Raw genomic sequence first — 12492 nt, 5'->3', positions numbered from 1 at the left:
AGAAAGAAAGAAAGAAAGAAAGAAAGAAAGAAAGAGAGAAAGAAAGAGAGAAAGGAAGGAAGAAAGGAAGGAAGGAAGAAAGAAAGGAAGAAAGAAAAAAGACAAAAGAGAAATAGGGGACTTGAGTAGGGAGGAGAGGATATGGAAGGAGTTAGTTGCAGGAGTTGGGGTGAATGTGGTCAAAATACATTAAATGAAATTCTCAGAGAATTAGTAAAAGTAAAAAAATAAGTTAAAAAACCAAACAGTGTTCCCTCATCCTGGGTAGTTCAGGCCTTTAATCTTAGCACTAGGGAGTCAGAGGCAAGTAGATCCCTGTAAGTTCGAGGCCAATCTTCGAGGCCAATCAGGTTTATATAGCAAGTTCCAGGAGAGCTAGGGCTACATACACCAACTAACCAACAAAGTGGTGTTCCGACAGGCAGGGAAAGGACCAGCCATTCCTTCTGCTATTTTCTTATTCCTATGTATTGTCACTGTGAGGTTTAGTTAGGTCTGGCTGTTTGAACCGTAGGAAGAAAGATGGACAAGGTCATTTCCATAAAACCATTCATTTCTGACAACAGTTTCTACTTCTGATTGGCACTGGATCATGGGCAGGACTCTGCTTGGTTTTCTTCCCCTGTTCGCTGAGAGTTGTTTGTTCTGCCCTGCCTCAACACTAGGTTTTCCTTGTTCAGATAGATCTTATTTCTCATGTGCAAGACCTCACCTTGGCCATGGCACTGGGCTTCAGCCTTCCACGGTGGGGTTTTTCCAGCCTACCTTGTCCAGCTGCAGCTCTCCGCGTGGGCGGGTAGAGAGAGGCCTGAAGTCGGTCATCCGACAAAGGGCCGGGAGGGGCTTTGGACACTTGGAGCAGTATGCAGATGAGGGGGCTGGTCTCTCTTGACAGACAGCAAGGAGTTGAGGTGGGCGGGCCGCAGGATGCAGATAAGAGGGGCGGGCCACGCCAGGCAGACACTGAGGAGCCCAGGGGGCGGGTCTCGCCTGACAGACTACAAGGCATTGAAGGGGGAGGGTGGGCCGGGTCAATCAGGCGGGATGCAGATGAGGTGAGCGGGGTCGCGCCTGGCGGGTAGTGAGGAACCCGGAGGGCGTGGTGTATGCAGATGAGGGGGCGGGGTTCGCCCGCGGGCGCGAGGAGCGGCTCTCTGGCCGCCGGGAACTGGAAGGCGCTCGGCTCTTTCTTTGACTGGAGCGGACCAGCGTCCGCCACCGCTTCGCTAGCCGGAGCAGGCGCGCGCTGCGGCACGGCACGGCAGCCACTCGGTCCGGGGCCTGCCAGCCCTCGGCCATCGGAGTCTGCCGAACATGGGCAACCACTCGGCGAAGCTGGAGGAGCCCGAGCCAGGTCTGTGGGGTGCGGGTCGCGCCCCCTCACCGCCACGCCCTTCCCCCACCCCGCGCAGGGGCGCGAGGCAAGGTGAACTTCCCGGGCCGTGAGTCTCCGCTCTGGAATGCGCTAATGGGGTTGTGAAATTACCTGTGCTCGCCGGGCGGCGGGGCGGGGCGGACGCTGCAGGCGGCGGTCCGGTGGCGGGGACCTCCTGTGTCCACAGTCCCAACACCCTCCCCCCCCCCCCAAAGCTAGGGGGGGCATCTGAGATGAAAAGTGTGGCTTGGCAGTGCTTTTCTGGTTCTTTGTCCATTTTGCTGTGTGCTATTTGCATACCGTACACTTTCTGGAGCCCCTTAGAAGGTGGTGACCCGTCAGCTGATTTGATTACTCGTGCTCAGACCAAGGACTTGATTGTGACTTGCTTCTGACCCAAAATAATCTGGGTCTCTTCTAGGATGCCAGAAGTTATCGGCTTATCAACTTTTTATTTGCTTGGAAATGAAGCAAGCTCGGTAGGGAGTCTGTTGGGTTCATCTTCTGTTTGCTCTGACTGGACTCGCTCACGTTTAGATGCTGAATACGATGGGTGTATTTAAAATAGCAAAACTGTCGTGTGAATTAAATGGGATTTGATTTAGCCGCAAAATAGCATCCTGGCCTATTGGAAAGATTTTGTGACAGGTTGAGTAGTCAGAACTATTAATTTTTTCATAGACCAAGCCTCTTTTATTATGTAAAAAAAACCTTCCCGTTTGTTTAGCTTTCTGACTCTGCTTATGCCCTCAACACTTTTCCATTTACTGCTCCTTAAGAAGGAACACACTCTTGGGACACATTTTGTGCATGTGGAACCTCCTTAGGCGCTGCTAACTTGTTTCTGTTTTAGACTTGGGTCTCACAGCGGGAACCCCTCTGCCTGGGCATACAACACGTGCAGATTTTGGTGCTATTCTGACCTTACTTGGGCAGGGGTGAGAGATAGCCCAGTCTTGTTAGAGGCCGTATTGTTGGAAAGCCCAGGTTGATGTGTCAAACTCAGGACTGCTCTGAGTGCCTCAAAGCAGCACCCCTGGAAAAGGAAAAGCAATCATAATAGCAGTTTTCAAGTGTTTAACTTGGAAGGCAGTTCTGCTTCCTGCTGTCCCACCAAGGCCGAAGCTGTTAACTTGAGGACAGTATTGAGGCTCTGAGGTGAAGTGACTTTGTCCAATGACTTGTCCTTTGAATCTAGAGCAGTGCTCCGCATGTAACCCCAGTCATCTTTACCTCCATCCATAGCTCTCCATTCACACCTCAGCCCCTTTGCATCGGCCTTCCTGACGCTTGGGTATACTGGACTGTTAGACCAGCCATTGCTCGAAACTTTGTCAGCCACCCTGGAATCTGAGGGTGAAGAAAGAGCAATCTTGGGGTGTGTTACTGTATAGACTACATAGGAATCTCACACAGCAGTTACTCGAACTTCTTTGTACACAATAGCCAATAAATGTAAAATAAAGATAATCGATTGTTTATTCTACTGAGAAAAGCTGGGATGAGCTAACTTGTTGATGAATTGGGTAAAAGGTATATAACATTTAAAAAATACCTGTCAGTGTCAAAGAATTGTGAGAAACTATTATTTCCTTTACTTAAAAAAAATGACACTGTTGCTTTTGCTGGTCGGTTGTTTGGTATTCTAGTTTCCGAGAGCCCTTATGTTTTAAAGCTCTCCAGTGACGAGGAAGTCAAAAGATATGTGTATGCCAGGGGCTTATTTTATCTTGATATTTGTGTCGCTCAGATGGAAGTCAGGGCTTTGCACATGCTAAGCACATGCTCCACCGCTGAGCTCTGTTCCCAGCCCTTTGTTGTGGGTTTTCAAAGTGAGTTTAATTTCAGAATGGGAATTCATTCTAACTTGCTAGGAGAGATACTTGATTGGAAATCTTGGCAAAGGCTTTAAAGACTGGACTCCTGGCTGCAGGACAACTGTAACTTCAGTAAGGCCTTCGTGAAATGCTGTGAAACTTACTGGTGAGATTCTTGAAAGGAGAGCTCTGTGCAGGATAGATGTGCAGTTGTTGGTGCACTGGACCAGAATCTGAACAAGAACTTCTGCAAAGGACCAAAGACGAGGGTGGTGGTAGGAAAGGACTGGGAGTGGGAAGAGGCAAGAACACCTGAGTCTGAATGTCACCAGTTCCTCCACTGTGTTGTTTCCTTAGGGAGCTGACACTCAGGATTGCATGAGATTTGTCACAAGAAGAAAGAGCCAAGGAAGGCAAAGGAAAGAGGAAGCAGAATTGATGAGGGAAAGCCCTCAGATGGTAATACAGCTCAGGGAGAGCCTCAGAATGAAGCTGATCTGAAGTCTTAGCCTGCAGATGGGTTCTGCCACAAAACTAATCATTGGCGGAGATTTTAAGCTTTCTGCCCACCAGTCTTTCTCTAGTCCTTCTTTTGTGGGGGGTCATTGGCCAGAAGCTGCTGGGGGGCAGTGTGTGTGTGTGTGTGTGTGTGTGTGTGCGCGCGCGCGCGTGCACGCGCACAGCGAAACCTCAAATCCTGGTGGCGCCTGAATGGTGTGTTCCTTCTCAAATAGAGATTTTAATGATGTCTCTTTAGGGCTAGCTGGCAACAGTACCTCAGATGTTTGGACAAGGAGGTTTTATTTAAAGGAAAAATGAGGGTGAGTGAGATGGGTCACTAGATTAAAGGGCTAGATACCAAGTCTTGTTTATTTTTTTAATTTTTATTTATTTATTCATCCATTTATTTATTTATTTATTTATTTATTTATTTATTTATTTATTTATTTTTTGAGACAGGGTTTCTCTTTGTAGCCCTGGTTGTCCTGGAACTCACTCTTTAGGTCAGGCTGGCCTTGAACTCACAGAGATCACCTGCCTCTGCTTCTCAAATGCTGGGATTAAAGAAGTATGCCACCACCGCTGCCTAGATATCAAGTCTTAACAACTTGAGTTCAGTCCCTGGAATCCACAGGAGGAAGGAGAGAACCAGTTTGTGTGAGTTGTCTTCTGACTGCCCCTCCACCACATACAAGTAAACAAATATATCAGTAAAGAGTAAATGAATGCATCCTTCTCTGAGACCCCTTCTGCAGGCACACGAAGGCTGTTTGTATAGGCCCATTCTTCAGGCAGTGCTCCTCCCTCCTCAGAGGGGTGTTTAGGCAGAACCCAACTCCTTAGCTGCTGCGGTTGCTGCTTTTATAGCTCCATGACCAACACAGTGGCAGCAAGGTTCTCCTATGTCTGTGGGCTTCTGAGTTAGCTCATTGTAACTTACTGTGGTACTGGCAGGTTAAAGTTCTGGGAGCTGGAGAAATGACTCAGCCGTTAAGGACACTTGCTACTCTTCCAAAGGACCTTGGTTCGAATCCCAGCATCCACATGGCAGCTAATAACTCTCTCTAACTCCAAGATCTGACACCCTCATACAGACTTAGCTGCAGGCAAAACACCAACACACATAAAATAAAGTAAAGTTTTAAAAACGTTTATTAAAGAAAATGACAAAAGTTTCATGTTTAAGGGCAGTTAGAGCATGGGGAAGGCTAAATCCCTTACTTGCTACAGGTTCTAGTTAACAGCCCTTCCCTTTCCAGGGAGGTTGCCACAGGGCAACAGTCTGTACTGTTTAAAAACATGTAGGTAAAGCGATGAACAAGCCCAGCCAGCTTGGACTTGTATTGACCCAGAGGGAGGGGTGCCATTTTACAATTTTACCTAGAAGGTGCGCTGAGAAGGCTCACTTAGTCATAGGACAAGCTGAGGTATCCATGTAATATTTGTTTTAAATTTTCATTGAGAGCTTAACATGAATATAAATGATATAAAATGAAAGACGTTTCCTTCTGTAGTACCTTCCTTGGGTCTCATGCCATTCACTGTAGTTAATGTTAACTATCGTCACAGATTAATTTCCAAAATAACCTTTAAGACAACTGGTTTATCTTCTCCTGTCTCAGTAAACTGTAAGCTAGGGACCATAGAGGGAGTTATTGGCTCCTGCGTTGTCATGGATATGCCCACACTCAAGAAGTATGGAGCATCCTACAGAAGGTTTTAAGGGTTAAGGATGAGAGGTACATGCCATTTCTACCTGCACTCAATATGCTAGATAGTTACACAGCTCTCGACACCAGGAGACTGGAAGTATCTCTGCAGTGGCAGGTAGAGGACAGCATGGCCAGCGGTGAACACTCAAAGTCAACACTCAAATATGCAAATGTGAGCCTTCTCAACCATATTGTGTCAATATTTCATTATAAAATTTTTAATCTGAACTCAGAAGGCAGAGGCAGGAGAATCTCTGAGTGTGAGGTCAGCCTCTTCTACAGAGCAGGGTCCAGAACTGTTATACAGAGAGACCCTATATCGATAAAAGTCAATAAATAATAATAATAATTTTTAAAATCTGAATAGCTAAAAGGCATCTATATAAGTTTATGCTCCTTTATCCATGTTTCTTTCATCCCTCTGCCCATCTCTCTTCATCTGCCCGTCTTTGTTTCAGTTTGCTTTTAAGGCAGGATCCTGTAGGCTCACCTTGAGCTGACTGTGTAGCTGAATGTTGAATTTACGATCCTGCTGTTTCACCTCCCAAGCGCTGGCCTTACAGGCACATGGGTTTTTGTTTTTTTTTTTTTTTTACAGTGGTGAGGATCAAGGTCAGGACTTTGTGTATGATGAGCAAGCACTACCAACTGAGTTAATCCCAGCCCTATTTCCTTTCTTTCTTTCTTTCTTTCTTTCTTTCTTTCTTTCTTTCTTTCTTTCTTTCTTTCTTTCTTTCTTTTCTTCTTTCTTTCTTTCCTTCCTTCCTTCCTTCCTTTCTTTTCTTTTCCCTCCCTCCCTCCCTCCCTCTCTCTCTTTCTTTCGTTTTCTCTGTCTCTTTCTTCCTGTCTTTCTTTCTCTCTGGACCCCCCCCCCCTTCTTTCAATGTTGCCCTGGCTGGCCTTGAACTTACTACATATACCAAGCTCACCTTGAACTCAGAGATCTGCCTGCCTCTGCCTCCCTAGTGCTGGTATTAAAGGCATGTGCCACTGTGCCTGGTTCCATTTTATTTTTTCATATAATTAAAAAACGTGGTTATCTCTACAAGTCTACATAATATTCTTTATCTGTACTGTTTTTGATTATCTTTCATGGTTCGCCACTAATCTTTGCTGTGAAAGTAGAGGAACTAAATGCATTTCCACTATTATATCTCTTGTGCCCATTTTCTGCAAGTCATATATAAATTGTGATTGCACCACATAATAATTCTAGGCCAGCCAAGGCCACATAGTGAGACCCTGTCTAAAAGAAAAAAAAAACCCTAATTCCATTGTTAGTATCAAAATACACATGGTGGCTGTACAGATATTCAGTGCTAAATTTTGGTATATTTTTAATCCTAACTTGGTTTTATAAACTTTGGTATGTATTTAAAAGGCTAAGGGGTAAAGCGTGTGACTCAGTAGAGGACCATATGCTTGGTACGTGCAGGACCCTCGTTTCGGCTCCCAGCAGATTCCTCCTTCCACAAAAAACAACTCAAAAACTCTTTTTAAGAAACCTATTATTCACTATTTTTATTAATCTATTTCTTGACTAACTTTAGGTAGTATGCTTGGTTTTGTATTAGGTACTCTCCCTCCCACCCCCAGATGGGGTTTCTCTGTGTGTCCTAGCTGTCCTGGAACTAGCTCTTATAGACCAGACTTTTGCTTTAACTATGGTTCTCTCTTGACTTTATCTGACTTATAAGGTCATTCTACTGAAATAATTAAAAACAGCCAGTTAAAGACACAGGATTCAAAGTTTCTCAAATGAGACGGTAGATCTTTCACAATGGTAAAATCATAATCCTAAACTGGTACACTAGCTGACAAAACATTGGAAGAATTTAACCATGTGTCATACGCAAACTATTTTTCCAGGATGTTCATAGAATGGTTAAAATGTTGACCCGTTCTAAAGACAGAAAGCATCATTAGAGTCTTTTAGAGAATTTTTACTGGTCACTCTGTGATCATAATGCAATAAAACTATAAATAATAAAAGTTGAAATTTTAAAAATTATTTGGAAATTTTTGACTCACTTGGAGTTTAAAATGGCTCTTACAGATCATTTAGGAAAGAATTTTAAATACTGATGAAGTTACAAACAATAAGCATAGCCGTTCTTCTGAAAAGTTTTATTATCAAGTATGAAAAAAAGGAAAAGGAATGGAGTCAGTACTAAAACATTCAGAAACAGCCAGCAGAACAGGCTTGGTACTGCAGAACCTGTATCTTAGCCAGCGGGAGGACTACTTAGTTCAGGAGTTGCAAGCCAGGCTTGACAACAGAAAAAAGACTGTCTTTTCTACTTTTCCCTGTCCTTTGCATGTAGCACATGGATGACACTTAGTGTTTGTTGGATAAATATGAGAGAACAGAAGAGAAAACTACTGAAGTGGAAGAATGCTGAAGTGAGTTTTTGTTAAAACAGTAAAGTAGATAAAGCTACACTTAGATTCATCCAGAAAAAAAATGCCCCCAAGTTAAATGTAATACATGGGGGGCACAGTCAGTAAAGTGCTTACTGTGTAAGCTTGAGAACCTGACTTTAGATCCCCAACACCCACACACAAAGCTGGGCAGAGCAGCATGCACCTGCAGATCCAGCATGGGGAGGATTATACAGAAAGGGCTCTGGGGCCCGCTGGTCAGCCAGTCCAGCTGAATCCACAAACTCTGAAGGACCCTGTCTCAAAAAAAGGTGGTGGCAAGCAGTGTCCAAGAGTGAAGATCTCATTTTGAAAAACAAGGTCATTTTGACCTCTGTCTAAACATGTGTGCATGCATACACACACACACACACACACACACACACAGATTCATGTTATAAGGGATGTTGGAGGGTTTTGTTTAAGGTAGAATAAAAAATAAAAGTAAATTTTGATAAAATTTTCTAGAGAAACAAAACTTAATAAAATCAACTTATAAAAGCCGGGCGATGGTGGCGCACGCCTTTAATCCCAGCACTTGGGAGGCAGAGGCAGGCGGATCTCTGTGAGTTCGAGACCAGCCTGGTCTACAAGAGCTAGTTCCAGGACAGGCTCTAAAGCCACAGAGAAACCCTGTCTCGAAAAACCAAAAAAAAAAAAAAAAAAAAAAAAATCAACTTATAAAGAAACAGGCCTGGGAGTATAGCTCAGTGAGAAAATCTGTGAGTAGCGTATGTGAGGCCTTGGATTTAATCCTTATGAGAGAGGGGAGATGGGAAGGAGATGGAGGAAGAGAAAAGAAATTAAATATTTGTACACACATGGTATCTTGAAAGATACCAGAAAATGATTTCAGAATACCCTGAGCCCAGATGGTTTGATAGATTTTTCACTTGTGAGGAAGATGAACTTTTCTATGCTAAAAAGTAGTGTGACATTTTGTAAAGATGTTGTCTTTCAGAGAGGGCAAGTAATGATTTGATGTGTATGTCAATTATTTCGTACTTGGTAATTAACGGAAAGCGTAGAGTGACCGTCAGATCTGTATCTGTTGTTAGGAACAGATCAGATATAAAGGAAATGAGCTAATGTGCCTTTCCTGTTATTATGGAGACTATTTCCCTGGAGCCATAAGCTAAAATGAATCCTTTCTTCCTTGAGTTGCTTTTGGTCATGTTATTCTATTATAGTGACAGAAAGGAAACTAATACACAGTCTCCACATATAAATACATATAAATATGAGTACCATATGTTTCCTGGTGTCCTTGGAGGTCAGAAGGGGGCATTTGGATCCCCTGGAACTTACAGACGTTGGTGAGCCAGCATGTGGGTGCTGGGAATCAAACCTGGGTCCCCTGTAAGAGCAACAAGTGCTCTCAACCAATTCTTCAGCCCCAAATTGTTTTATTTTAAGAAATTTTTCCAATGGCTGTAGTGAGGACAGAGTGGCTTATGCAGTTCTGCTGGTGCCTGTGAAAACACGTGCGAGGCTGTACGAATCCTTGTGACGGCTTCCATGACAGTGCTTCTTCCAGGACATGCTGCAGCTAGCTCAGCTTCTTGTTACCCTCCTACCTCCTAATGCCATCTTCTTCCTACCTTCACCGTCAACATCTACGCCCATGGATGCCAGGTGCCCAGTTGTGTCTTAATTCTCTGCATAGTCCTCTGGGTAAAGCTCTGCTGAACTGATGCAACTCTCCCTCATATTCCTAGGGAAAATTTGAATTCTCAGGAAAAGAAGGTTGGTGTATGATAAGGTTTAATGTGATTGGCCAAATGTTTAAAATTAGATATTAAAGAATGATTTAATATTATGATTTTCAGAAAAGCTTGTGCATAGTAGGTTTTCTTTATTTCAGCACAAATAATAACCTGTCCACTGCCTCTCTCATCCTTGTCAGAGGACCCCTGCTTCCCTGGGTTTCGGTAACTCATGTGGGTTATAGATGCTCTTTTGTTAGTATCTTCCTCTGCTCACTTTCTTTTTTAATTCTCTTACTTTAAAACAATGGGTGTGAGTTTGTTTTAGACAGGGTCTTGTTCTGTATCCCTGATAACCTGTTTTTGCTTTGTAGACCAAGCTGACCTTAAACTCTTGGCAAACATACTGCCTCAGCCTCCTGAGTGCTGGGATTATGGGCATGTACTTTCATGCCTAGAACAATTAGTCCCGTTTCCTCGATCCTCCCCTTATTTCCACCTTATTGTCCCAGATGTAACTGTACTGTGGATAAATGTTAACAGTTAGGGCTTAGGATCAACCTGGAGAAGTAAAGTCACGGATTTGACCCAGAACTATAGTGAGTAAAGAGCTAGTACACATGACCTCCAAAGCTCTTGAAAATCCTCTTGTTTTATATGCCATAAAACTCATCTCTCTTCTCTAATGGGTCTTGTGTTTCTCCCTAACATTAACAACCAAATTGGAAAAAAAATCTTGGAGGTCAAATTATCAGCAGTTTAACCTTCTGATCTCAAAACAGATAAAACAAAGAGACTTTTTACAGTGGTTATAAAAGTATTAGGAAATTATCTATTGATAGACATAATCTGGTCTCTCATTTTCCTTCAGTCTGAAAACAGTACAGGGTGCCAAAGTTACATGGAATTATATGCTTACACAATGGACCTCAGGCTATTAAAAGAAAGTCTGTGGTCGGTAAACAAATTGTGTGGGAAAGGTACATGTCTCTGTGTGCTTATAGGTTGGTATTGTGATTGTGTGTGTGTGTGCCCCTCACATCTTCCGTGACATGTTAATTTCCTGAGGTGTTCTGTTCTTGTGCTTTATGCTTTGGTTTGAATTGCTTTGTTTTATTTTATGTGTATGTGTACCTGCATGTGTGTATGTGCACCATGTATGCAGGTGGCCTGCAGAGGCCAGAAGAGGGCATTAGATCCTTTAGAACCAGAGTTGTAGGAGGCCATAAGCTGTCTGGTTGGGTGCATGGAATGTTTATTGTCACATCTCCTGTCTATATAATTGCAGTATCCCGAACTCTGTACTAGCCAGTTTGTGTATATATTGTCCTTAAACTATTGCAAGGTCTCTTTTTCTTTTTCTTGTTTTTTGTTTGTTTTTGGTTTTTTGTTATTGTTGGTAATGGTGGTGGTGGGTTTGTTTTTTTTTTTTTTTTTTTTTTTTTTTTTTTTTTTTTTTTGGAGACAGGGTTTCACTGTGTAACAGCCTTGACTGTCCTGGAACTAACTCTGTAGACCAGACTGGCCTTGAACATAAAGTGATCTGCCTGCCTCTACTTCCCAAGTGCTGGGATTAAAGGCTTGCACCACCACCACCCGGCAAGATACCTTTTCCATTAACTGTTTTCTTATCGCCTTTATGTTGTATTTATTGATGTTAATTCTCCCATTGGTCTTGCTTTGTGATGCTCTGAGAGCCTCCTGAACCTGGAGTCAGCCTGCCTTGTTTGTCAGCATTCTGGTCCTTTCTCACTTCTCACCTGCTTTTCTGATCACTTCCTGGTGCCTGGAAACTGTAGCCAAACCTGCCAGACTATGTATATACCTGTTGTCTTTTCTCTTTTTTATAAAATAGTATATTGAGCTGGGGTGGAGCTCAGTGGTAGAGTGCTTACCTAGCATGCTCTTAAAATTCCTTCCCCGGGGAAACAAGCAAAGTCTATTCTAAGGTCCCAATGACAAACCGAAGCATGAGTCTGCCAGAAGTCACTCAGAGGAGCTAACAGAACATAGGTGAGGGGTTACTTACAGGGGTCTGGATGTTCCTCCCCACAGCAGGCCACAGCTGGAAAAGCTCCTTCCTCCTGCAGCCACATAGGTGGAAGCCCTCTCCCCATCTTCCTCAGTCTCTATGCGTTAGCCCCTCCCCCCAAGGCCATGCGCAGTTAAGGCAGAGTTGCGTACAACAGGTAGTGGGGACAGCTGGGTACACAGGTGAGGGTCTAGTGGCCCTCTATGCTCCTCAACGAAGAGAAGTAAGTATGACAAGGCCAGCTGGGATAAACCTTTTGCAAGGGGATGCAACTGAATTTCCCAAGATGGCAATCCCATGGTTTAGAACAGTGGTTCTCAGTCTGTGGGTCAAACCTCCATGGGCGTAACATATCAGCTATCCTGCATATCAGATATTTGCATTATGATCCATAACAGTAGAAAAGTTACAGTTATGAAGTCGCAATGAAATAATTTTATGGTTGGGGTCCCCACAACGTGAGGAACTGTGTTAAAGGGTCCCAGCAATAGGAAGGTTGAGAACCACTGACTTAGGGACACTTAATTACAGCAAGCACCTGTGAGGTCCTAGGTCTCAGCCCTAGTACCACAGTAAGAAACACACACACACACAGAGAGACAGAGAGACAGAGACAGAGACAGACAGAGACAGAGAGACAGAGAGACAGAGATAAAAAGGTGCAGTGTTTAGGGCACAGACATTTTAGCTTTCCTGAAGATCTTTTTCTGTTCCTGGCTTGGGTTAGCTCATGTGTGTAACTGTGATGTCTTCCTTAGAGTAGTTGTATATGTACCTGGTCCAGTGCCATTTCTATAGCACCCAAGGAAAATACTTAGGCCACCCTTTTGTCCCAAACACCATACTCTACTTCTCATCTCTAGGCTCTTGTATTTTCCTTCATAGCCCTTTATAGCTGAACCCTCCACAGGTTGACCATTATCCCATT

The 12492-nt window shown here is 43.7% G+C and overlaps 1 protein-coding gene across 2 annotated transcripts in view; it reads left to right on the top strand.

The window, feature by feature from the left end:
* Nucleotides 1–12492, top strand: part of Specc1 (sperm antigen with calponin homology and coiled-coil domains 1) — a 221276-nt gene that overhangs the window by 67273 nt on the left and 141511 nt on the right. Inside the window, exon 1 of one of the 2 annotated variants that reach the window (XM_038326806.1) lies at nucleotides 1240–1354. The exons of the other annotated variant lie outside the window; for it this stretch is intronic. Coding sequence (XP_038182734.1) covers nucleotides 1315–1354 — 40 coding nt within the window. The 5' untranslated portion in view covers nucleotides 1240–1314. Of the gene's footprint in view, nucleotides 1–1239; nucleotides 1355–12492 lie in introns of those variants that run through there. 2 annotated transcript variants of the gene reach the window in all.

The sequence above is a fragment of the Arvicola amphibius genome, chromosome 4, assembly GCF_903992535.2.
Source record: "Arvicola amphibius chromosome 4, mArvAmp1.2, whole genome shotgun sequence".
Classification (NCBI taxonomy): domain Eukaryota; kingdom Metazoa; phylum Chordata; class Mammalia; order Rodentia; family Cricetidae; genus Arvicola; species Arvicola amphibius.
This window is presented reverse-complemented; position numbering and strand designations above follow the sequence as displayed.